A 25140-nucleotide genomic window follows, 5' to 3' on the forward strand; every position below is an offset into this window, starting at 1 on the left:
CTTAGCGGTTAAGTGCGCTCGCTCTGCTGCTGGTGGCCCGGGTTCGGATCCCGGGCGCGCACCGAGGCACCGCTTCTCTGGCCATGCTGAGGCCATGTCCCACATACAGCAATTAGAAGGATGTGCAACTATGACATAACAACTGTCTACTGGGGCTTTGGGGGAAAAATAAATAAATAAATAAATAAATAAATAAGGGAGAGTTGGAGAGGGGCTGGACCACCAGCAAGGCCTCATAGGCCATGGTGTGGATCTTGGATTTTATTTTAAATTTGCAGGCCGGCCCCGTGGCTTAGCAGTTAGGTGCGCATGCTCTGCTGCTGGCAGCCCGGGTTCGGATCCCGGGCTCGGATCCCGGGCTCGGATCCCGGGCTCGCACCGACGCACCGCTTCTCCGGCCATGCTGAGGCCGCATCCCACATACAGCAACTAGAAGGATGTGCAGCAGTGACATACAACTATCTACTGGGGCTCTGGGGGGAAAAAAATAAATTAAAAAAAAATTGTTTTAAATTTGGGAGGCCACCAAAGATAGTGGTAATGATGTGGTTAAATGGAGCAGAGCATGACTTCAGTAAATGTGGCCTGGAATTGTTGGGAATACTGATGGTGGACTGATGGGTGAAGGCTGTGGGTCCCTTCTGTGGCCTGGAACCAGAGCTTTCTAGCTCTCCTGGCTCTGGATTCATGAGGTGTGCCCAGTGCCCACCCATCCATCAGGGTTCTTGTAGCTCAGTGAGGCCATAGGGACCCACTCCAGCCAGTGTCTGGAGGATCTTAGTCCCTGGGGGGCAGATGAGCCTAGAAGGGCAAGGACTCAGGGGAAGGTGCTAGAGAGACCCTGGAGTGGGCAGGATACACATCACCTCAATTCTGGACTTTAGCGGCCACAGACATAAAGCCATGAGAAGGCAGTGTGGGAGGCTCTCCAAGAGACCCCCAGCTCCTAGGACTAGCCACGGTTATTCTTTTTTTGTGTGTGTGAGGAAGATCAGCCCTGAGCTAACATCCATGCTAATCCTCCTCTTTGCTGAGGAAGACCGGCTGTGAGCTAACGTCTATTGCCAATCCTCCTCCTTTTTTTTTTTTCCCCAAAGCCCCAGTAGATAGTTGTATGTCATAGTTGCACATCCTTCTAGTTGCTGTATGTGGGACGCGGCCTCAGCATGGCTGGAGAAGCGGTGCGCTGGTGCGCGCCTGGGATCCGAACCCGGGCCGCCAGTAGTGGAGCACGTGCACTTAACCGCTAAGCCACGGGGTCGGCCCCCATGGTTACTCTTGAGAGCTGCTCCTCCCCCTCCCCCATGACCAAGGGAATTCCAGATTTGAGAGACCCCCAAGAGGACCACCTTACCTCAAGGATGCTGACTAGGGTGTTGTAAAGAGCAGCCCTAAAGGGCCGGCCCCGTGGCTTGGCGGTTAAGTGCGTGCGCTCCGCTGCTGGTGGCCCGGGTTCGGATCCCGGGCGTGCACCGAGGCACCGCTTCTCCGGCCATGCTGAGGCCGAGTCGCACATACAGCAACTAGAAGGATGTGCAGCTACGACATACAACTATCTACTGGGGCTTTGGGGGGAATAAAATCTTAAAAAAAAAAAAAAAAAAAAAGAGCAGCCCTATGGACAGAGGACAAGGGAAGACCCTCCTTTGGGCAACCTGGGGAGAACACTCCTTGAGTCTTGTCAGGCTTTTCTGGGGGCAGGCGGGTGCTGGCTGCACTAGAGTGACTAGCTGATGTGTAGGCTCTACTGCTGCCATGCTGGCAGCCAAGCGGTGCCATTTCTGGGCCTCAGTTTCCCCAAGCCTCACAGGGCCTCCCAAGGGAAGGCATTTGGGGAACATGACCCTCTGTTCTGCCCTGCCCTCTCCCACCCCCGCCTCTGTGGGAACTTCAGGCCCAAGATGTGGGGTGATGCTGTGATGAGGAACATCTGTTGGGGAAGCCCGCCCCCAGAGCTGAGGGCTATGGGGTGGAGGAAGGCCATGGGCTGCTCAAGGTTAATATAAGGCAGCACCACCGCCTGCGGGGCTATGCAGAACAGTGTCTCGAGGTCCCGAACCTGGAATGGACGGACTCTCCCATGGGGTAGGTCACTCAGGTGTCCCGGGGCCGAGGAGTAGGAGTCTTCCCCAGGAACCTTGGCGGGCACAAGAGAGAAGGGGGCTCTGGATGGAGCATTACAGGCCACTCATCGCAATGTGAGGGCCCTACGTGTGAATGCAGGATGAGACTGCAGAAATAGAGATAGGAGGTGAGAGGAATCTGTCCCTTTCTGCCGGCCCTGAGGTTCCGATCCGCCAGTGGGCGCCCCTACAGAAAGGGGCAGCTAGCATTCACTTGATCAGATCGCATTCACTTGATCAAAGCCCACGAGATTCTGCCCAGACACGAAGACCTGAGCCACGACCCCAGCATCCTGCCGCTACGACCGGCCTCGCCAGCCCAGAGCGGACAGTGAAGAAGACCTCGGCCTCACGTAGGACCCGAGAGCGAAAGTAAGCAGAGGTGTTGGACAAAGCGTTGCACACCTCGACCCTCGGCCCCTCAGGAGCCCTTGAACATGAGGAGGAGGTGTGGTACGGGGGGGCGGGGCCAATGACTGCGGGGCGGGGCCAGAGATGGAGGGTGGATGGGGCCTGGGATACAGCGGCGGGAAAAGGTGGGCGGACCGTACCCTTAGGGGCGGGGTTGCACTGTAAGGGCAGGGTCAGGGAACAGCAGCAAAACTGAGGCGCTAAGTGAGTGGGACCACTTGGGAGGAGGGCGGGGCCGGTGAACAGACGGGGCGTGGTCAGGAATGGAGGGCGAAGCGCCCCGCTCACCAGCGGGAATGCGGGTTAAGGCGCGGGCTCGGCGGGGGCGCAGTGATTCCGGAACGCTGAGGCCTGCAGGGCGACGGGCAGCGCCAGCGTGAGGGTGCCCGGGCGGCAGCGCAGACTCGGAGGAATCGCGCGAAGACCCTCAGCTTCAGGGCCCAGCCCAGAAAGCGCTTCTGCAACAGTGTGGACAAGAGGACCGGGTCAGAACCGACGCCGAACCAGGGCTGCCACGGGGACCGCCACTAAGGGCGGGTTTCCCGGCCCTGGGACCTATCCCGTGGCGCGATCAGGGGCAGGTGGACGCCCTTGGACTGATTTCATTGGGACGAGACCGGTGACCAGATGGAAACGTAGAAGATGGAAACCTCCTTCGGGCGGGTCTGATCTCTCTGCAACGCCTCCGCCTCAGGGGGGACACACTCAGGCTGAGGGAGGGGTCCGGCTGCTGGCAGCCCGGGCAGCAACGGCGAGCCATCCCTCACCTGGGGCACGAAAAATGCGCGAAGCTAGCGGTGTTCAGCCGGAAGCGGAGTTCTTTGCAGAGCCGCAGGGGCGATGTTTGGGGCCGACCCCTCTGGCTGTCACTCATGGCCCCTTAGCCCCCGCCCTCACCACCCACAAGCGTCCCTTATTCCAGGTCCGCCACCTGGTTTGTCATTCATACTACAACGCCTACGTCCCCGCGTCTCCTCCCTCCTTCCCGGCCTCGAGCTGCCAGTCATCCCTCCCGCGCCCCTCGGACAGTGATTGTGCCCTCTTCTCGCTGGGCTCCACCTGGTAGTCCCGCGTTGCGCAATCTCCAGCCCTACCCTGTCCCGTCAGTTATCGCTGGCCCCGCCCAGCTCGCCTCGCTGTCCTAGCTTAGCCCGAGGCCGGCCTCGCCCCTACCTAAAAGGCTCCTATCGCTCAGCCTCGGCCCCCTCCTGCCCTGTCCATCACTCGGGCGCTGCCTTCATAAACCACCATAAGCCCTCGCCGTGGCCCGAACCTTGCTCTTTTGGTTACCTCTGGTCCCGCCCCCGCACGGCGCCCGCCTCCCCTCCCTAGCCCTGCCTTCCTGTCATCCCGCTCGCCGCAGCACGCGCCAGCCTCGCCCCACCCTGTCAGTCACTCAAGCCCCGCCCCCGAGGGGCACAACCCCCCCTCCCCTAGATCCGCCCCCGAGGTCCCGCCCTGTCCGTCACTCCGCTCAGGCCCGCGCCGGCTCCAGCCCCGTCCCGACCGCCACGCAGGCCCCGCCCCGCCAGTCACCCGGGCCCCGCCCTCTCCAGCCCGCTCCGCTCCCGCCCTCACCAGGCGGTCAGTCAGGGTGCAGCCCCGAGCCCTCACGTTGAAGGCGACCCCCGCAGCCCAGGGGGCGAAGGCGTTCCCCAGGCGGGGGAGGACCGTGCGGCCCGCAAGCTCTGACCGCCAGAAGGGCGCCGAGCCGCCCGACAGGTATCCGAACTCGCCAGGAGGGGCGTGGCGGTGGGGGTTTCAGCGGCAGTGGAGTCCCGGGGCCCGGGGACTGGGTCCTCATCACCACCCCCTCACCTGGGCGGATGTATACAAACGACAAGCAAACGACCCCTTAGCGAATATCGGGGGCGGTGAAGCTGGGCCCCTGGGAGGATTCTAGTCCCAGCTCCATCCTCTGCTGATTTCACTGCCTCCTTGCTTCTCCCATGGCCTCGGTTTCCACACCTCTGTAGTGCCAGTCACACCCAAGCTGTGCTTAGGAGCCGTGAAGGTGAATGCGATGATCTGTGCGACGACTCTCCGAGAGGCGCCCACAACCGCGCCATACCAGCCAAGCTATGGGTGGAGTGGGCATCACCTTGAGGTCCAGCCCAATGCTCTGCTCTGAGCAGCAGCAGCACCACCACCAGGAAATAGTCCGACTTGGCAAAGGGCTGAGGTGGTGGGATCCTGGGGGTGCAGGAGGTCAAATCAGCCCTGGGGTAGGCCCTGGTCCCTTCAGATCTGGCTCTGGGACCACACACTAACCTGGAACGGTCCGCAGCTTCTGCTCCAGGTCTTCCGGGGCCTTCTGCACCACAGGTCAAATGAGGGGGTGCACAGGGCAGGATGTGAGGGACACTGGCCAAGCCCCAAGGCCGGGGCCCTTGTCTTCTCTGGGACACAACTGGTTCATAGGCATGGGGATATGGCGCCCTGAGGTGGCCCAGGCCTTTGTGGGGACAGCCTCATGGCCTCCTTGAGCCTTTATTAGCACCCACTTGCTTCCCAGTAACCTCCTTAGCCTGACATTCAAGGTCCCCTGCCAAACTGTCCAAATGCAGCTCCCCCATCAACCCCTCCCCAGCCCTGCTGGCCTCCAGTTCTTGGAACACACTCCACTCTTGCCCATGGCAGGGTCTTTGTGACTGCTCTTCCCTCTGCTGATGTGCTCTGCTCTCAAAAGCAAGACTCATTTATTCCCACTTGCATGTTTCCAGGTGAGAAAGCTTTACTGGAGCAACACACCTCTTCTCACCCACAGACCTAGGCTCTGCCCTACAAACCACTTTATCAGTAATTGTGGCCTCAACAAAAGCTCCATTTCCACATACTCTTTTTACAATGTGACCTTGACACTCCTGCCATCCAGTGGTGGGATCTGTGTCCCCATTCCTTGTACCTGGGTGTACCTCTGTGACAGCCTTAAACATTGAACATCGTGAAAGTGATGCTAAGTGATTTCCAAAGCTAGATCATAAAAATGCCATGCACTACTCTCTTGGGACACTCTCTCTTAGAACCCACCCGCCATGCTGCAAGGAAGCCAAACCAGCCCACATGGAGAGAACATACGGAGAGGTTATATGTAGGTGTTCTGGCTGGCAGCCCAGCTGAGGTGCCAGCCTACAGCCAGCCTCAACTTCTAGACATGTCCATCTCCAGATGATCCCAGCCCCTAGCCATCCAGTCCCCCTCAGCCGTCAAGTCTTCCCAACTGAGGCCTCAGACATCACGGAGCAGAGAGAAGGCATCCTTGCTGTGCCCTTCCTGAATTCCTGACCCACAGAATCCGTCAGCATCCCACAGCTGTTTTGCACACTAAGTTTTCAGGTGGTTTGTTAGGCAGCAAGAGGAGCTGAAACAGTAATCAGATATTACTTTGATTTCAATATACCTGACTCCTCATTTGACTCAGTTGTTTCAGAACTCTTGGGCAAGAAAGAGGGTGTTAGGTATTGACACCTAAAATCCCACCCTAGTCCTTCAAATTTCAGTTCAAATATCATTTCCTCAGAGAGACTTTCCCTGGTCCCTATGGAAAGTGCCCTCCCTAATCAGTCTAGATGTATTTTCTTCCCAGCACTTTTCATTTTTCAAAATTACACACATAGGGCCGGCTCCGTGGCTTAGCGGTTAAGTGCGCGCACTCTGATGCTGGCGGCCCGGGTTCGGATCCCGGGCGCGCCCCGAGGCACCACTTCTCCGTCCAACGCGAGGCCGAGTCCCACGTACAGCAACTAGAAGGATGTGAACCTATGACATGCAACTATCTACTGGGGCTTTGGGGGGAAAAAAATGAATAAATAAAATCTTTAAAAAAAAAAAAAAAAAAAAAATTACACACATAGAAACCCACAGCCTTCTTGGCCTGCACGTCTACACACGAAGCCTGGGCCGACCCCGTTGCGTAGTGGTTAAGTTCACAAGCTCTGCTTCAGTGGCCCGGGTTGGTGGATTTGGATCTCGGGCGTGGACCTACACCACTCGTCAGCCATGCTGTAGTGACGACCCACATACAAAATAGAGGAAGATTGGCACAGATGCTAGCTCAGGGGAAATCTTCCTCAAGCAAAAAGAGGAAGATTGGTGATGGATGTTAGCTCAGGGTGAATCAAGCCTGTTCACTCAGGTCCCTCCACTTCCAGACTGGGATGCAGGGGGATCTGGCTGTGCAATGGACTGAATGTTTGTGTCCCCTCAAAATTCATATGTGGAACCTAACTTCCAATGTGATGGTATTAGGGAGTGGGCCTTTGCGAGGTGATTAGGTCATAAGGATGGAGCCCTCATGAATTGGATTGGCACCTTTATAAAAGAGACCCCAGAGGGTTCCCTCGTCCCTTCTGCCATGTGAGGTTACAATGAGAAGACGGCTGTCTATGAACCAAGAAGCTAGCTCTCACCAGATATGGAACCTGCCAGCACCTTGATCTTGGACTTCTGGCCCCTAGAACTGTGAGAAATAATTTCTGTTGTTTATAAGCCATTCAACCTATGGTATTTTGTTCTAGCAACCCAAATGGACTAACACAGGCTGTTAGATTGATATGTCACTGTTTAATTTTTATTGGTGCTGTTATAAATGAATATTTTAAAAAATTTTCAATTTCCAGCTGTTCATTGCTATTATACAGAAATGTAACTGATTTTGTATATTGACCTTACGTCCTATGATCATGCTAAATTCATTTATTAGTTGTACTAGTTTGCCAGGGCTGTCGTTATAAAGTACCACAGGCTGGATGGCTTAAACAGCAGAAATTATCGTCTCACAGTTCTAGAAGCTAGAAGTCCAAAATCAAGGTGTCTGCAGGTTTGGTTCCTTCTGAGGGCATGAGAGAAGGATCTGTTCCAGGCCTCTCTCCTTGGCTTATAGATGGCGGTCTTCTCCCAGCATCTGTTCACACTATTGTCTCTCTATGAGTGTTTCTGGGTCCAAATTTCTCCTTTTCATAAGGAGACTGGTCATATTGATCTTTTCAAACAGCTTTTCGTTTCATTGTTTTTCTGTGTCTAGTATCATTGATTTCTGCTCTTTATTTCTTTCTACTTGGTTTGAGCTTAATTTGCTTTTTCTTTTTCTAGTTTCTGAAGGTGGAAGCCTGTATTATTGATTTGAGACCTTTCCTCTTTTCTCATGTAAGCGTTTCATGCTATAAAATTCGCTCTTAGCTCTGTTTTAGCTGCCTCTCACAAGTTTTGATATGTTGTATTTTCATTTTAATTCCGCCCAAAATATTTTCTAATTTCTCTTGAGACTTCTCCTCTGACCCGTGGGTTATTCAGAAATGTGTTGCTCAGTTTCCAAAAGTTTGGGGTTTTTCCAGATGTCTTTCAGTTCTTGATTTCTATTTTAATTCCTGATGATCAGAGAACATATTTTGTATCATTTAACTTTTTAAACACTTGTTCAATGTAAAAGGCCCAGAATATGGTCTATGTTGGTGAATGTTCCATGTGCACTTGAAAAGAATGTCTTCTGTGCTACTGTTAGGTAGAGTTCTCTGTTAATGCCAGTTAGGTCAAGTTGGTTGATAGGGTTATTCAGCTCTTTCGTATCCTTGCTGAATTCCTGTTTTATCAATTACTGAAAGAGGTGTGTTGACATCCACACGTATACTTGTGATGTTATTTCTCCTTTCAGATCTATCAGTTTTTGCTTTATATATTTAGAAGCTTTGTTGATAAGCACATACACATTGAGATTGTCGTCTTCTTGGTGAAATACCCCTTGAATCATTATGTAATGTTCCTCTTTATCCCTGGTGATTTTTCTTGTTCTGAATTCTACTTTGTCTGTTATTAATATAGCCACTCCAACATTTTTTCTGATTAGTGGTTCCATGGTATATCCTTTTCCATCCTTCTTCTTTTAATCTACCTATATAATTATATTTAAAGTGGGCAGAATATAGGTGCATATTGCTTTATTTTTTTCTCACTCTCGTCCAATTGTTGTCTTTTAATTGGTGCATTTATGTAATAATTAGTACATTTATGTAATTATCGATAAGAGCAAATTTAGATCTACTATTTTATTATTATTTTTGATTATCTCCTCTTTTCCCCCCTCTGTTCCTCCTCTCTGCCTTCTTTTAGATTATGTGAGTATGGGCCGGCCCTGTGGCTTAGCAGTTAAGTGCGTGCGCTCTGCTGCTGGCAGCCCGGGTTTGGATCCCGCGCACGCACTGACGCATCGCTTGTCCAGCCATGCTGAGGCCGCATCCCACATACAGCAACTAGAAGGATGTGCAGCTATGACATACAACTATCTACTGGGGCTTTGGGGGAAAAATAAATAAATAAATAAAATTATAGATTATGTGAGTATTCTTAGAATTCTGTTTTAATTTATTTATTGGCTTTTTGGCTGTATATCTTTGTATTAATTTTCTTTAAGGTCTCTGGTTTCCCTAGGGATTACAATATACATACTTAACTTTTGACAGTCTATTTAGTGTTAATAATTTACCACTTCAAGTAAAACATAGAAGCTTTACAACCATACAGGTGCATTGACCTTCTCCCTTTATGTTACAGTTGTCATGTATTACATCTACATTCATTGAAATACCCCAGAAAATGTTGTGATTTTTTATTTCAAGGCATATATTTTAAAGAACTTGACAGGAGAAATTTAATCTATTATACGTCCTCATATATTTACCTTTTTGTTGCTCTTTCTTTATTACTAAAGTTCCAAGTTTCTTTCTGGGATCGTATCCCTTCAGCCTGAAGAACTTTCTTTAGCATTATTTTACAGCAGGACCACTGATCATAAATTCTCTTAGTTCCCGTCACTGAGAATGTCTTTATTTTGCTTTCCTTCCTGAAGGATATTTTTGCTAGGCGTAGAATTCTTTTTTTTTTGTGAGGAAGACCAGCCCTGAGCTAACATCTATTGCCCATCCTCCTCCTGTTTTCCCCCTTTTTCTCCCCAAAGCCCCAGTAGATAGTTGTATGTCACAGTTGCACATCCTTCTAGTTGCTGTATGTGGGACGCGGCCTGAGCATGGCCGGACAAGTGGTGCGTCAGGTGCGCGCCCAGGATCCGAACCCGGGCCACCAGTAGCGGAGCGCACACGCTTAACCACTAAGCCACCGGGCCGGCCCCTAGATGTAGAATTCTGGGTTGACAGCTTTTTTTCTTTCAGCTCTTTAAAGATGCTGTTCTGCTGTCTTCTGGCCTCCATGGTTTCTGATGAGAAATCTGCAGTCATTTGGATGATTGTTTCCCTATATGTAAAGTGCTATGTTTTTTCTGGCTGCTTTCAAGACTTTTTCCCTTATTGTTGGTTTTCAGCAGTTTGATTATGAGGTGTCTTGACATAGCTGTCTTTGAATTTATCCTGTTTGGAATTCGCTGAGCTTCTTGAATCTGTAAATTTATGTTTTTCACCAAATTTGGGAAAATTTCAGTCATCATTTAAGAAAAACTTTTTCTACTCCAATGACATGAATATTAGATCTTTTGATATTGTCCCACATGCCCCTAAGTCTCTGTTCAGTTTTTAAGCTATTTTTTCTGTTTTGTAGATTGGATCACTTCTATCTATCTAGCTTCAGGTTCACTGAGTCCTTTGTCACCTCTCCTCTGCTATTAAGCCTATCCAGTGAATTTTTAAGATCTGAGATATTGTATTTCTTCAGTTCTAAAATTTTCATTTGGTCATTTCATTCTTTTTTTTTTTCCTCTCAGTATAACTCAGTGATTCTTTTTCTTCTTTAATCATTTTATTAAGGTGTAATTGACATACAAAAAGCTGTAGATATTTAATGTATACAACTTGATGAGTTTGGAGATAAGTATATTGTCATGACACCCTCACCACAATCAAGACCATAAATCTATCCATCACCTCCAAAAGTTTCCTCCCCCTTCCCCTTTTTTTTAATATTGATTTCCCTTTTGTGGTTAGAGCACTTAACATAAGATCTACTCTCTCAGCAACTTTTTAAGTATACAATACAGTATTGTTAACTATAGGCCGTACGTTGTGCAGTAGATCTCCAGAACTTTTTTGTCTTGTATACTGAGACTTTGTAGCTTTTGACTGACGGTTCCCCATTTTTTGGTTCTTTTTTTTTTTTTTTTTTGGTGAGGAAGATTGGCCCTGAACTAATATCCGTGCCCATCCTCCTCTATTTTGTATGTGGGACACTGCCACAGCATGGCTTGATGAGCGGTGCATAGGTCCAAGCCCAGGATTCGAACCTGTGAACCCCAGGCCACCGAAGTGGAGTGCACAAACCTAACTGCTACGCCACTGGGCCAGCCCCTGGTTCTTTTTTTTTTTTATAATTTCTGTTTCTCTGCTGAGAACATCTGTTTTTCCATTCATTTCTAAAGTGTTTATCTTCCCCTCATGGAGGATGGTTATAGTAACTGCTTTGAAGTCTTTGTCTGACAATTCCAACATGGGGGTCTTTTCATGGTTGGCATCCATTGATCATCTTTTTCTTTGAGAATTGGTTGGATGTTCCTTGTTGAGTAACTTTGCGTTATATCCTGGACATTTTAAATATCATCTCATGAGAGTGGGTATGGTTAAAAGCCTCTGCAGAATTCTTTTTTTCAGCAAGCAAAGCTAGTTAGGGTCAGAACGCATGTTCTATGCCACCTTCTGTGGGCAATGGTGCTAATATCTATTTTATTTTCAAAGCTTTGCTTTGCTGTTGGGGTGCGCCTGGTGCAGGGATTAGTCTGGGGCCTGGGCAGTGGTTTTTCTGGTCATTTGGTACTCAAAGTCTTGGTCATCCTTCCTGGGATGTGTTCCACACAGCCACAGCATGGAGTTGAGCCCAGGACTTGTGTGGGTTCATATGCAGAATTAGAGGGTTCCCTTTATTCCTCTCTCCCTCTCCAGGATTTTCTCTACATTCTCTGGCTCCCAGGGGCCCCTTCTCCTGGTCCCTGGTCAGAAATAGGAAGTTCTCTCAGAGTTCTAACCACTGGCACTGTCTCACCACTCTGCCACTGGGCCTGCCCTTGGGGCAAAGCAGCAAGACAAGAGAAAAAAACGAGGATTCGTCCCACACTATTCACACGACAGGGGCCCCTTTTCCAAGTTCTTTTCTCCCGAGGGTGGGTTTTCTCTCTCAAGGGGACTGGGAACTGCAGAGCAGACAGGGCTGCCCTGGCACAGGGCCAGTGAGAACAAAGATTGGATGAAAATACTAACAAGGATTCTCCTCACACTCTCTGGCTCATGGGGGTCCATTTTCCTGGGTCTCTGGCCAGAACATTAGGTTTTGCTGTTGGAGTTTTTGCTGCCTGTGTCAACTGCGCGGTGTCCTGATTCAGACCACCCTGGCTCAAAGCCAGAAGATACAAGCAGAAAACTTACCAGCAAACTCACCACTGCCGTACTGGTTATTCTTCACATTTTGACTTTTTAACCCCAATCTGCTCTCTATTATTTACTCTACAGAGTTCTTCCTTAAGTAGTTGCTTTTTCTATTTGTCCAGTTTTTAGTTGTAATCAGTGGGAGAGATGGGCTGTAGGAGGCTTACTCCTGCTTAGCCTGCATTCCCTCTCTCTCTTTTATTTTAATGTCTTTTATCCTTTTGAGATAATTTTAGACTTACAGACGTTGCAAAAACAGTACAGAGAGTTCCTCTATGCCCTTCACTCAGCTTTCCCTTTTGTCAACATCTTACAAAATGATAGACTCCTTATCAAGGCTAAGAAATTAACCTTGGTACATTACTATTATCTAAAGGAGAGAAGTTATTGAGATTTCATTGGTTTGCCTACTAATGTCCATTTTCTGTTCTAGAATCCAATACAGGACCCCATATCACATTTCATTGTCATGCCTCCTTAGTCTCCTCCAATCTGTGACAGTTCCTCAGTCTTTCCTTCCTTTTCATGACCTTGACACTTTGAAGGGTACCAGCTGCTCGCTATTTTGTAGAATGTCTGTCAGTGTGGGTTTGTCTGAAGTTTTCTCATGATCAAATTGAGGTTATGCATTATCGGGAAAAATGTCACAGAAGTGCGGTCACACCTTTCTCAGTCAGTGCATCCTACCAGCGGCGCACGGTGTTGATATATAACTGGTGATGTGGACTTTGATCACCTGTCTAATGTGGTGTCTGCTGGATTTCTCTACTGTAAAATGACTATTTCACTCTTTGTAATTATTAAATACATTAAAGGAGATGCTTTGAAGCTATGCAGATATCCTGTTTCTGCTTAAAGTTTACCCCATTGAAATTATCATCCTTCAGTGGATCATGATCTTTACAGTCAGTGCTCCATAAGTTAGGGTCACGGTGATGACGACAATGATGGACTGGATCCCAGAAGAGCACTGGCTGGCCATGACCTGGAACTAGTTTTTCCTCCTGGAGCCTCAGCTTTCTCATTCATACACGGGATAATTGTGGATCGGACCTCACTGGGCTGTGGAGGTGTTGACATGAGGTACCGGCTGCAAAACACCCAGCACAGGGCCTGACACACGTAGACTTCCAAGTTTCTCTCTGGGATCATATCCCTTCCGCCTGAAGAACTTTCTTTAGCGTTCTTTTAGAGCAGGACTACTGATGATAAATTCTCTTAGTTTCCGTCACTGAGAATGTCTTTATTTTGCTTTCATTCCTGAAGCTGTCATTGCTAGGGCCCTGAATTGTGGGAGGGAGGGCTCTGTGTGCAGGTTGGGAAGTGGCAATATGGGGCAAGGAGGTGCTCTGAGGGCACCGGGTGGGAGTGATCTAAGAGGAATCCCTGCAACTGATCTAGAAAATGGTCAAGAAGCTGCCGAGGGGATGTTGTTTCTGGAGGTCGGGAAGAGAGCCTGGAAAAGTTCCCAAGCTGGACCAGCTTTCTGGACAAGACGACTGCAGATAAAGGAGGCTTGGCTGGGACATAGAAGAGAGGCCATGGCAGGTGGGCACTTGCTGGAGAGGCCCTGATGCCACAGTGGGCTTTGGTGACCAAAGACACTCTCAGTACCCCCTTCCAGGGCTAGGAACGGGGCTGCCAAGGGATGGCAGGAGGCTGGGTGCCCCTCTTCCCAAGGTATCTGTAGGATTGTCCCAGAAACCTCAGCCAACAGGTGAAGGGAGCTGGGCCCCAGAGTGTGGTGTGCATACATCTATTCACCCACTCTCTCATTTATTCAACATGTATTTATTGAGCACCAACTGTGTGTCGGGCTCTGCGCTGGGCAGTGGGCATACAGCAGAGAACAAAGTAGCTCATGGAGCACCCATTCTAGAGAAAGGAGACACGATAAACAAAGAAACAAATTAGATTGTTCTGGTTACGTTCTATAACCAACTACCCCAAAACTTAGTGGCTTAAAGCAACAGCCATTTTATTATATCTCACAGACCCTATGGGTCAGGATTCAGGCAGGGCTTGGTTGGGCCATTCTTCTGCTCCCTGTGGCATCAACTGGGGTCACTTAGTGGGACTCAGCAGACCGATGGGCTAGTCTGGAGGATCCAAGTTGGCTTCGCCCAGACATGAGTGACTGGAAGGTGAGCTCAGCTAGAAGTGCCATCGGAGGGCCTACACACGGCCTTGCCAGCATGACGGTCCACCATGGCAGGCTCACGTGGTGGCTGCCTCCTCCAGAGTGAGCACCCCAGGAAAACCGGGCAGAAGCTGAATGGCCTTTCATGGTGTAGCCTTGGAAGTCATAGAGCATCACTTTTGCCTTAATCTATTGGTCAGAGCAGTCACAAAAGCCCGTCTAGTTTCATGGGGAGGGGCTATGGACCCACCTTCTGATGGGAGGAATGTCAAAGAATTTGTGGCCATTAAAAAAAAACTGCCACGAGGATAATAAGCCGTTCTAAGTGCACAGGGAGGTTAAGCAACTTTCCCCAAGTTCAATTACATATGTGAATGACACTAACAAAGGAACCAAAACCAGGGTGAATGGCAGAGAACGAAAGGGGATGGTGTGGTCAGGGAAGATCTCTCTTAGGAGGTGACATTTGGGCCGAGACCTGAATGACAGGAAGATTTACGGGGCATAGAATTTCAGGCAGCAGGCAGAGCACATGCAAAGGCCTTCCAGTCAGGACAGAGCAACTGGAAGGAGACAAAGTGACTGGAGGGCACTGATAAGGGGGAAACTTCAGGAGAAGTGGGAGGACATAGGCAGGAACCAGACTTTACCGTGCCTTGTAAGCCGTGGTAAAGAATTAGGATTTTATTCTAAGAGCAACTAGAGGCCACGGGAAACTTTCAAGCAAACAGGTGATATGATTTGCCTACATTTTAGAAGGATCCCTCTGGCTGCCGTGTGGAGAACATGGGGGGACAATAGTCGAAGCGGGAGACCAGTGAGGAGGCTACTGCAATGTCCAAGTGAGAGATAATGGAAACCAGGGGGATGGGCAGAAATGTGCGGATTTGGGATACATTTAAAGGGCTAGAATTGGCTGAACTTGGCGATGGAATGAATGTGAATGTGTGTGTTTGTGGGACTTTTTTTTTTTTTTTGGTGGGGAGGAAGACTGGCCCTGAGCTAACATTTGTTGCCAATCTTCCTCTTTTTGCCTGAGGAAGATTCGCCCTGAGCTAACATCTGTGCCAGTCTTCCTCTATTTTGTGTGTGGGTCGCCGCCAGAGCATAGCCACCAATGAGCCATGTAGGTCCACACTCGGGAACTGAACCCGGGCCACCGAAGCAGAGTACACTGAACTTAGCCACTAGGCCACCGGGCCAGCCCCTGTGGGATGGTTTTTAAGGAGCATCCTGTGTTTCTACTTTGTCCAGAATTCTAAACCAGCCCAGATGACAATCTTAAAGGAAAAATAGTCTTGCTCATCCTCAAAACGGGAAGGAAGTATGTTCTCATTCTGCACCCGCGAAATTACTTCCAGGGCTCTGACCTTAGCCCAGGAGGCCAAGACTGGGGGACTCTGGGCAAGTCACTTAGCCTCTCTGGGTTTTCCTTTTTTTTTTTCCCTTTTTCTCCCTCCCCAAAGCCCCAGTAGATAGTTGTATGTCATAGTTGCACATCCTGCTAGTTGCTGTATGTGGGACGCAGCCTCAGCATGGCCAGACAAGTGGTGGTCGGTGCATGCCCTGGATCCGAACCTGGGCCGCCAAAAGCGGAGCATGCCCACTTAACCGCTGAGCCACGGGGCGGGCCCCACGGGTTTTCCTTTTCTTATATCTGCAATGAGTGTGTTGGGTTAAGTGGTATGTAAGGGACCTCCCAGTTCTGGCTCTTCTGTTTAATCAAAACAGACTCCAGTGCAACCGAGTAACATTTAACCTGTGCATGCCTCGTGATGCAGCCATCTCACTCCTTCTCACACCTGTTCACTGGGAGACCCATACAAGGACATTCAGAGCAGCACTGTTGATAACAGCAAAACCATGAAACAACCCAAAGGTCCATCAACGGGAGACTGGGTAAATAAATCACATCGTGAAATACTATATGGCAGTGAAAATGAGTGAACTAAGGCCACACACATCAATATGGATGACTCTCATGTAATTCACATTGCATGAGAAAGCAAATTGACAGAAAATTGCACACAGTGTGCAATTTATATTGCACATAATATATAAAAGGCAAAACCAAGTGAAATTAAGCAATAGATTATTTAAGGATGCATACTGGTACATATATGGAAAATATAAAAGAACAAATGATTGATGAGCACGAAGTTCTGAATAGCGGTAAGTCTTGCAGGGAGGTGGGATTTTATTCAGAGGGGCACACAAGGACTTCGAAAGAATTAACACTGTTTCTTAAGCAGGGTGGCTGGTACTTAAGTGTTCGTTTTATTATTGTCTTTAAAATGCATACATTCGTATTATCTACTCTTTTGTATGTATAATACATTTCACAATTTTTAAAAAAAATTTCAGGAATTTGCCTAAGATCTCCTCCTCTCCTGGATGAGGTAATGAGTTCTCAGAGGGGGCTGTCATACAGCAAGGAAGAAGAAAGAGGATGAAAGAATGAGGCAAAGAGTAGCGAAGGCTTTTATCAGAGCAGGGGCTGAGGGTGGAGATCTCTGGATTCGTCGCCTGCTGTCTACTCTTACATAGACACATTCACTTCCAGACACACGGATACTCTCCCAGTACATGCCCAGCTCCGACTGCAGTTTCTAGATTGTCCGCTAGAGGCCGCCAAGGCACCAGCCTTCGCCGCCCGCCGGAACCCTGCCTCATTTCTCGCCTGCACAGGCGCATTTCCGGCTTTTTCCCGGGAGAGGGCGCCAGTGGTTCAAGGAAGGCCCGAGCGGGCACAGCGCCCACGTGTACTGGTGCGTGAGCGAGCTCAGCTGTGCTGGAGCGCACTGGTCTACCCAGCTCTTCCTTGCCGTTCAGAGATCTCCGGCCCAAGCTGAAGAAATGGGTGGCACCCGAGGACATGATTCTGCTCCGCCTCCTGCAGCCGTGCCTTCAAGCTTGGATCTTGCTGCGCCCCCTCTGTATATGTAGGGGAGAATCTACGTTTTGTGGGGCCTAGATTTTTGCAATCTACGCACAGCATTTTGCAAAATTTACAAAAACACACAAAAAACATGAACACATTGCTAGGGCTCTAACGGAAGACTTGAAGTTTAAGCTTCAGTAATTTCCGGGTAAATCCACCTGTGGTTATACATATGCATATTTATATACTGTGTCTTCTTCCACTAGAATGTAACTTCCAAGAAGGCAAGGATTTTTATCTAAATTGTTAGCTCCTGCAGCCCCCTTCCTAGCACACTGTAGACGTTTTATAAGTATTTGTTGAATGAACCAGCTGGGGCTAGTACAGTTTTCCAGGTAGAGATGACAATGGCCTGCCCTGGGGCTTGAGGAGTGGATGGGATTGAGATGATGTCACTGAAACCTCAGAACAGCGACTGTTACACCCATTTTAAAGCTGAGGATGCTGAGGGCAAGGGAGGTGAAGTAAATGGCCAGTCAGAAGTGGCACTAGGCCTAGAACCCAAATCTGCCTTCCTTTGCCTCCTCTTGGCCTGCGGCCACGGCCCCCTACACCCCAGCCCTTGCACAAGGCCCTGATGCAACCCTGTACTGGCCCCAGGGCACCCCTCTTGGGGGCAGCGCTGGGAAAAAGATTTTGCAAGAGTTGGGGCAGGAAGCACCAGCCAGGGCAGGTCCCAAGAAGATAAGGGTGTCCCAGCCCCCTCGTGTGCCTCCAGGCCTTCTGATTTCCTCTCTTCCCTTCCCTTCCCTTTCCCGGAAGGTGGCGCCGGGACCCTGGCCTGGCCCTGAGTCACCGCCTTTCCCTCTGGCAGCCAGGCTGCGATCCCAGGCCCACTTGTCACTGGAAAACCTTGCTGCGTGTGACCCTGGGCATCGGGGAGCCTTCTCTGGCCGGCAATTCCTGGAGCTCAGTGAGAGTAGCTGGCATGAAGAAAGGTTCTCCTGCTGAGCCTTAGTCTCAGGAGGCAAAATGTGGGGGGCTTCAGGGGCACCCCCCCTATTACACCAACCTTGAGGTCTGGGATGACTCCAATTGGCAGATGTAAGGTTGGGGTTTGTGTGTGAGGCACCCTTGACCCCTGCGGAGGGGGGACTGTGCAGCCAGAGGTCAGGGCCTGGTGACCCCTCAGCCTCCAGGACAGAAGCAGACATTTCCACAGTTTGGTTGGTCACTACCTGGTTCAAGACCTGTGCCCACTGTGTGACCCGTCCTCTCAGAACCTGGTCTCACAGGACCGGGCCTGGGACCCATTAGAGGTCAGAGAGCCTGGGCCGTTTTCATCTTTCAAGGCTGTAGATTTTTTAGATTAAGAACTGCCAAAATGTGGGTCGCAAAAATTGTGATATATATTGTCTTGCATTTTTCCAGTTTGCATGTTTAAAACAAAAATATATAATAACCAGGTATGATTTCAATCAGAAATACGATGGAGGGGCTGGCCCGGTGGTGCAAGCAGTTGGGTGCGAGCACTCCACTGTGGCGGCCCGGGGTGCGCTGGTTCGGATCCTGGGCGTGCACTGATGCACCGCTTGGCAAGCCATGCTGTGGCGGCGTCCCATATAAAGTAGAGGAAAATGGGTATGGATGTTAGCCCAGGGCCAGTCTTCCTCAGCAAAAAGAGGAGGATTGGCAGATGTCAGCTCAGGGCCTATCTCCCTCACAAAAAAAAACAAACAACAACAACAACAACAACAACAAAAAATACGATGGAAAGGCTAAAAGGCTAAATTGGACGTCCTGTGGGAACATGAAGCCCCTCATAAGCCTGGTTTGGACCAGCCTATTTCTGGAAAGCCCTCTAAGTCAACATCCAGTATAGCCTTGGGTGGGTCACCCTACCTCTCTGATGCCTCCCTTTTCTCATCTGAAAAGTAGGAATAGCCATGGGCCCACACCCCTGATACAGCTGATGAGACAATCCCCTTAGTAGGGGCTCAAAACATTTGACACCAACATATACTAAGTGTCTACCACGAGCCAGTCACGGTGCTAAGCTTTTTATGTGCATCGGTTCAATTGATCCTTGAGCCCGAGGTTCCAGAGCCCATTTTCTAGATGAGAAAGTGGAGGCTCAGACAAGTGAAAAGCATCAAGGCTGAGTCAGAGGCTGTGTTCTACCAGCCTCCCTACTAAAATGTTAGCTGAGTATCACTGCTGTTGCTGTTATTGTTATTATTAAAATGAGCATATGATATCACTGCCCCCATACAGCTGTGAGAAGGATTAAATGAATTAATTTTTTAAAAGAGCTTAGTATAGTGCCTGGCACATCATAAGCACTCTCTAAGTGTTTGTTAAATAAAATAAAAAATACTTTACGTTTTGGGCCCACTGCCCTGGAGAGGCAGAGTCCAATGTTGGAGAAATTTTGTCGTGGTGTTTCTCTGGGCAGGAAGGGTTAAGGAGTTAATGATTTCCCAGGCAGCGGCTGGAAGGAGCAGGGTTTTGTGTGCTACACACACACACACACACACACACACACACACACAGTCTCTCTCTCTCAACACACACACACACACACAGTCTCTCCCTCTCTCTCACACACACACACACACACACACACAGTCTCTCCCTCTCTCTCAACACACACACACACACACACACACACACACACACACACACACACACACACACACACACAGTCTCTCCCTCTCTCTCACACCCCCCGGGCGGCCTCTGTCCCCTCCCTCCGCGAGCCCGGAGCCTCTTGTGCAAGCCGCCGGCGCCCGCCCGTTCCCAGGCCCCGCTGCAGCTGCGGGCGGAGGGGCAGGGCGGGGGCGGCGCGCTGTTTGTCTAGCGCGGCCGTGCCAAAGGCGGCGGGCCCCAGACAGCCAGGCGCCTCCGTACACCTGGGGATGCTCAGGTTAAATAGCTCCGCATTCCTCGGGCCCAGCTGATGGAAACGCTCCCAGGCCGCCGCCGAGCCGGCTTCCAGATGGGCTGGGCCTGGGCCAAAGGGGAAAAGAGGGAAACGTGGAGGCCAGAGTGTGCCTGAAGGGCGGGGGAGGTGGCCCGGGCCCCCGCCACGGCCCCCGCCTCCCCTGGAAAGAGGCCCCGCCGTGGGGGAGCGCACGCGGGGACCCGCCCACGTGCCTGTGGGTGGGCTCGCAGGCGGGGGGCCGCACGCGGGAGGGAGTGGGTGCACACGTGTGCCGCTGAGGACACTCCAAGGACACGCAGGCGACAATTAATAATGATAATTTGTCATTACCAAACACTACGTGCTAAGTGCTCTATTTCATTTATTCTCTACGACAGTTCTGTGGAGTTAATGCTATAAAACAGCCGCGGGCTGGGGCGTGGAGTCGGGAGTAGCAAAGGACGCAATTTACCTCCCGATGTGTGTTCTTTGATAACGGCCACCATGTGCTTGCGGAGGGGGTGGGACCGGTTTACTGTTAGTGCTCAACAGATGATAATTTTGTTGTTGTTCATCCCCTCTGAGCCTCAACTTCTCTTATAAACCTGGGATCAGAATCCTGCCTTTAGCCCCACAGGGGTCCCGGAAATCCTTTCTGGAAGGCGTTGAGCATACAGTCGGTATGCTCATAGTGCTAGGTGCTATGTATTCTCTTCCATTGTATTTATTGACAAAATGTATTAATAGTCCTTACCCTCTCTGGGACAAATTCTTTGCCCAGTTTCATCCTGTGTAATATAATACATGGGAGCTGACCTGGTGGGGATACTTAAGGGGTGGTGTCCCCAGGGAGGAACTTTTGAGGAAAGGTTTGCTTAAACACAGCTGCCCCCAGCTCCCCCCCAGACGAGCAGAGACCCAGAAAAGCCAGCCAATCTACAGAACAATTACACACTTAGAAACCCACAGTGTGGTTCTGCACCCCTAGACACAAACCCATCCGTCAAGCTAGACCCATGCAGAGATGCCCACAATGTATTAAGGCAGAACACACAAGCCCAAACAGCTGGAAGTTGAACACTTATCTGCAGAAAATATGTGCTCACATTTGTCCTTCTGCATACACCCCCATGCATATCCTCATCCACACCGCCAGGCCAGTACACCAGCTGATGACCTAGCTCCACGGGGGTAACTATCAGTTCACTCATGTCACATACACAGGCCCAGACACCCATGCACTCCCCCGTGAGTACAAACACACACATGTCCAGGCAAATAGGTCCTTGCCAATGACACATTTTTCCTGCTTGGGAGCTGGGGACCAACTTGCCCACTCCTCTCCTCAAAGCCCACGCAGAAGCCCTGGGAGAGGGAGAGGACATTCCTGCAAGCTGCTGGCATAGCCAGGCCAGGGTGAGGGGGCAGAGTCCAGACCCAGAGCAGGTGGCCCAGCAGCTGTGCCCAGGCTGGCCCTGCCAACTTGCTCACCCACTTGGACAAGCTGGGAGCCCCAAGGCAACCTGCTGGGATCCAGGGCTAGGCAGCCCGATCGGGGAGGCACCTCCTACTGGGGAAAGGGGCAATAGAAGTCCTGCCTCCAACTGGCTGAGGCTCTGGGCAAGTCCCTTTTCTCTGGGTCTCACTTCCCCCATCTTGGCCAAGATGCAGGTGGTCCATCGACGGGGTTCTCCAACTTAATTGACGTGTTGAATCCTCCCAAACCCAGAGGGAGCTTTGCAGATTGATCTGCATTTTAACAACCTCCCAAGGTGACCCAGATGGCCCAATGACCACTTTGAGAAACCCTAGAGGTCTAGGATTTAACTTTATGACACTGGTGAGCACGGAAATGGCCAGGGATAGGGGGAAAGAATAGACTTTAAAGACACCGGAAACACTCATTTCAGGCCGGTAAAAAGCGACAGTCCAGATGTGGCTCTCCAGTCCCCCTCCTCCAGCACCAGCTGCGAAGAAGAGGGTCAAGGGTCACCTCCCAGCCCAGGCCCCTCCCCTCAATCCAAGAAGTCACTGACTGCAGCTTTACCACCATCTAAAGTATTTGTTTAATAACAAAAAAAAAAAAAAAAACACCCCACAGAACTATTGTAAAACAATATTCTCAGTCGGTGATCATTGTAATATACAATACAAAGCAATTAATTTCCTCAGAAATCTGAGAAGCACCAAACGTGACCATTTTTTAAAATGTCTGCTTTTCAAAAAATAGAAACACACGGGGGAAAATCTCCCTCCAAGTCTCTGGTGGCTGGTAGGTGTGGAGGGAGGGTCATCCTGCCCCCTCCGTCCCCCAGGCCTGGGCTGGATCCAGCAAGCGCCCCATGGCCTCCGGATCTCAGTCTTGTTCCTCCCCAGCTCCAGCGAGGCGCTTGAGAACCAGAGAGCACTATTCCTCTCGCCCCCGGAAGGCTGGGGTCCTCCGGTCCCTGCGGGCGGCGCTTCAGCGACACAAGATGCGGTCGTCCGCTGGAACACACGCCGCCTGTGAAACGAAAAAGAGGTGAGACCGGCGAATTGGAAGGCACAAAACTGCAAACCACCCTTCCCCAGAAGACACTACGAGGGAGCGCTTTTTCCCCTCTCCTTGGACATCCTTGCATAGCCAGGTGCCCGAAAGGATGGGGCAGACGTAGGGCCAAGACTCCCTCTCCGGGCCTCAGTTTCCCCATCTGTAGAAGGAAAATGATCTCGTGCTCCAACTGGGATCTCACCTCGGCCGCCAGGGCGCTGCTGATCTCGCCGTTGAGGGTGCTGAGCGGAGCCCGGGCGGGGATCCCCCGGCCCCCGGGGGACCCGACTTGGGATTCCGAGTTCAGCTCCAACTCCAGGTCCCAGATGTAGTCGATGACGTGCTGGAGAATCTCCACCCGGCTCACCTTGCGGTTCTGGGGCAGGGTGGGCACCAGCTCCTTGAGGCGCGAGTAGCAGCCGTTCATGTCGTAGAGCAGCACGTTCACCTGCTGCTCGTCGAGGAGGGCGGGCAGGCGCGCCCCGGCGCCGCCGGCGCAGCGCGAGATGGCCACGCTCTGCTCCGACAGGCAGCGCACCACCTCGCCCGCGCCGCCCGCCGTCTTGCCGGCCTTCAGTGCGCAGCTGGGGCCCGCGGCGGGGGCGGCGCTGCCACTGGCGACCTTCATGATTCCGGCGTCGGGTAAGAGAAAATGAGCGAAGCGGTTGGCGGCGGCGGACGCTGGGCGTGCGGAGACAACCAGAGCGGTAAAAGGACGACGGTAAACTGCGAGAAAGGAGTCCTCCAGCCCGACTTTTATAGAGACTCGGCGGCGCCCCCAGAGGGGCGGGCTCAGACGTTCAAAAGCAGCCAATGGGAGGCATGGGGCGCGGCCTCGAGCGTCTCTGGGTCCCGCCTCCCGCTCTACTAGTGCACCCTGGCGGGGGTGGAAAGGGCACCCGAGTCTCAAGAACGGAGAGAGTGGGAGGGCACGGGCCACGGTGGCTAGTGAAAGCGAGGGCTGCCTCGGGCTCCTCGGGAAGGAGGCAAGGAGACTAAACCAGTATTGCCAATAACGAAAAGACTTCAATAATCAGTTTTCCCAGATCCTTTTCCCACCTCTCCAGCCCCATTTTACAGATGAGAGAAACTGAGGCCCAGATGGAGAAGCGGCTGGCTCCGGGTGGCCCAAGGAGCCCAGTACTAGAGCCAGGGCTTCTGGACTCTATTGGAAGATTACCTCTGAGACCCTGATCTGCCAAATATTTGGGCCGAAATTTATTTGGGCCCTCTTTTACACTCTGCTCCCTGGGGCTGGTCTCCCTTTCCCAATTCCTAGATAACGTTGCTGGTTCATATTCCTGGGACCAGGGGGGGCTTGCTTACCCAGGCCCCTTGGGGTGAGAGCAACTAATTCGAGAAACTCTTCCTCTGTGATTGGGGGCTGGGCCTCTGGGACCTGAACTAGAGAGAAGGCGCCCAGAGTGGGGTTGCGTCCCCTGGTTCTACCCTGAATTTGCAGTCCCTTGCAAAAATTCCCCAAATCTGCATCAGCTAGTAATTTAAAAATTTTTCTTTTTTCCGCTTTTTTTTTCCCCTAAAGACCTCGGATCAGGGTCTCCCTCCCACGGCGCGGCAGCTGCGGAGCTCAGGTCTCCCCCCCTTCCCGGGCTGGTCTGTGTCAGCGTCTGAACAAGCGGCTCAGACCGTTAGACGCCAGGCCCGTGACGTCACCCATTCATAAAACTCGGACGGGCTGTCAGGCTGGCGCCGCGCGGGCGGTCGCCATGGAGACGGCAAACTGGGCCGGAGCGCTCCCCGGCTGCCCCCAGCCCTGCCGGTCACCTGCGGACCTCGGGCCGGAGGCCTGGGAATGCGCTCCTCGCGGGCGCGGTCGTTGGGCAAGGGTGACCTTACCTACCCGCCCCACACCTGGGAATCTCCTAGCCAGGCCGCCAGCTTGGACCGCTTGGGAGGTTTCTTCGCCGCCCCCTTCCCCACGCCTAGCTCCCCCCTCCCTCCTGGGGAAAGAGGTCCGATTCCAACTCTGCTGCTGGGTGAATTTATTCGACTCTCGGGCCCTCTCTGAGCCCTAATATCTGCGTGGTATTTCGATAGTAATAACAAAGGTGACGATTTATTGCGTTCTTACTTCGCGCCGGGCACTGTGTGAAGAGCTTCCTTTTATCATCTTCCGTAATCTTCGCCACAGCTCTAAAGAGAGGGGCTGCTTGGTTTCCTCATACAAAGGAGGAAACTGAGGCTCAAAAAGCCTCCCAAGAGCCAAGGGCTGCACTATTATACAAGGGCACTTGATGTAATGCTGACCCTTCCTGCCGGGGCAGGCAGTCCGCCTCCAGAGCCCTAGATCGGCCAGAGGTCCGGGAAACTGAGGCTCAGAATAGCCACCCACGGCCACACGGCATTAGCAGGGCTAAAATTCTGTGCTCACATAGGAGAGAGTGATATTATAGCCCCTCCTCCCCCCAGCAATCAATTCGCTGGGTATCAGCCGGTTTCTTTTCCCCACAAAAGTTTGGGGGAGGGGCCGGTAAACCAGCCCCCTGCCTCCACATCAGGAAACCAGAAAACTCATCAGTGAGACAGCTTCAAAGGAGAGAGACATCATTTATTAATTAACTGGTCTCCTCATCCCCTCACCACACCCCCCAAACTCTCCAAACTCCCGTCAGCCTTGTTTAGCAATCCTCTGACAATTGGAGGGAATATTTTGCTGTGCAAAAGAATTGCTAAAGAATTGGAAGGACAATGACCAACCAGAGGAAATTAGAATGTTAATTCATTACTGAGTGTTTATTAATTGACCCCGCAATCCTAC

At 51.2% G+C, this 25140-nt stretch overlaps 1 protein-coding gene across 1 annotated transcript; it reads right to left on the reverse strand.

The window, feature by feature from the left end:
• Positions 1 to 21873: 21873 nt before the first annotated feature.
• On the reverse strand, positions 21874 to 23089 carry ID1 (inhibitor of DNA binding 1). The gene is made up of 2 exons (XM_004442500.2): positions 22564 to 23089; positions 21874 to 22334 (listed from the first exon to the last, which is right to left on the reverse strand). The coding sequence occupies exons 1-2, from the start codon at positions 22987 to 22989 to the stop codon at positions 22293 to 22295; spliced, it is 468 nt and encodes a 155-aa protein (XP_004442557.1). The 5' UTR covers positions 22990 to 23089; the 3' UTR covers positions 21874 to 22292.
• Between the last annotated feature and the right edge of the window lie 2051 nt (positions 23090 to 25140).

Source organism: Ceratotherium simum, chromosome 21 (genome assembly GCF_057802395.1).
Source record: "Ceratotherium simum simum isolate JZ-2026a chromosome 21, ASM5780239v1, whole genome shotgun sequence".
NCBI classification, from domain to species: Eukaryota; Metazoa; Chordata; class Mammalia; order Perissodactyla; family Rhinocerotidae; genus Ceratotherium; species Ceratotherium simum.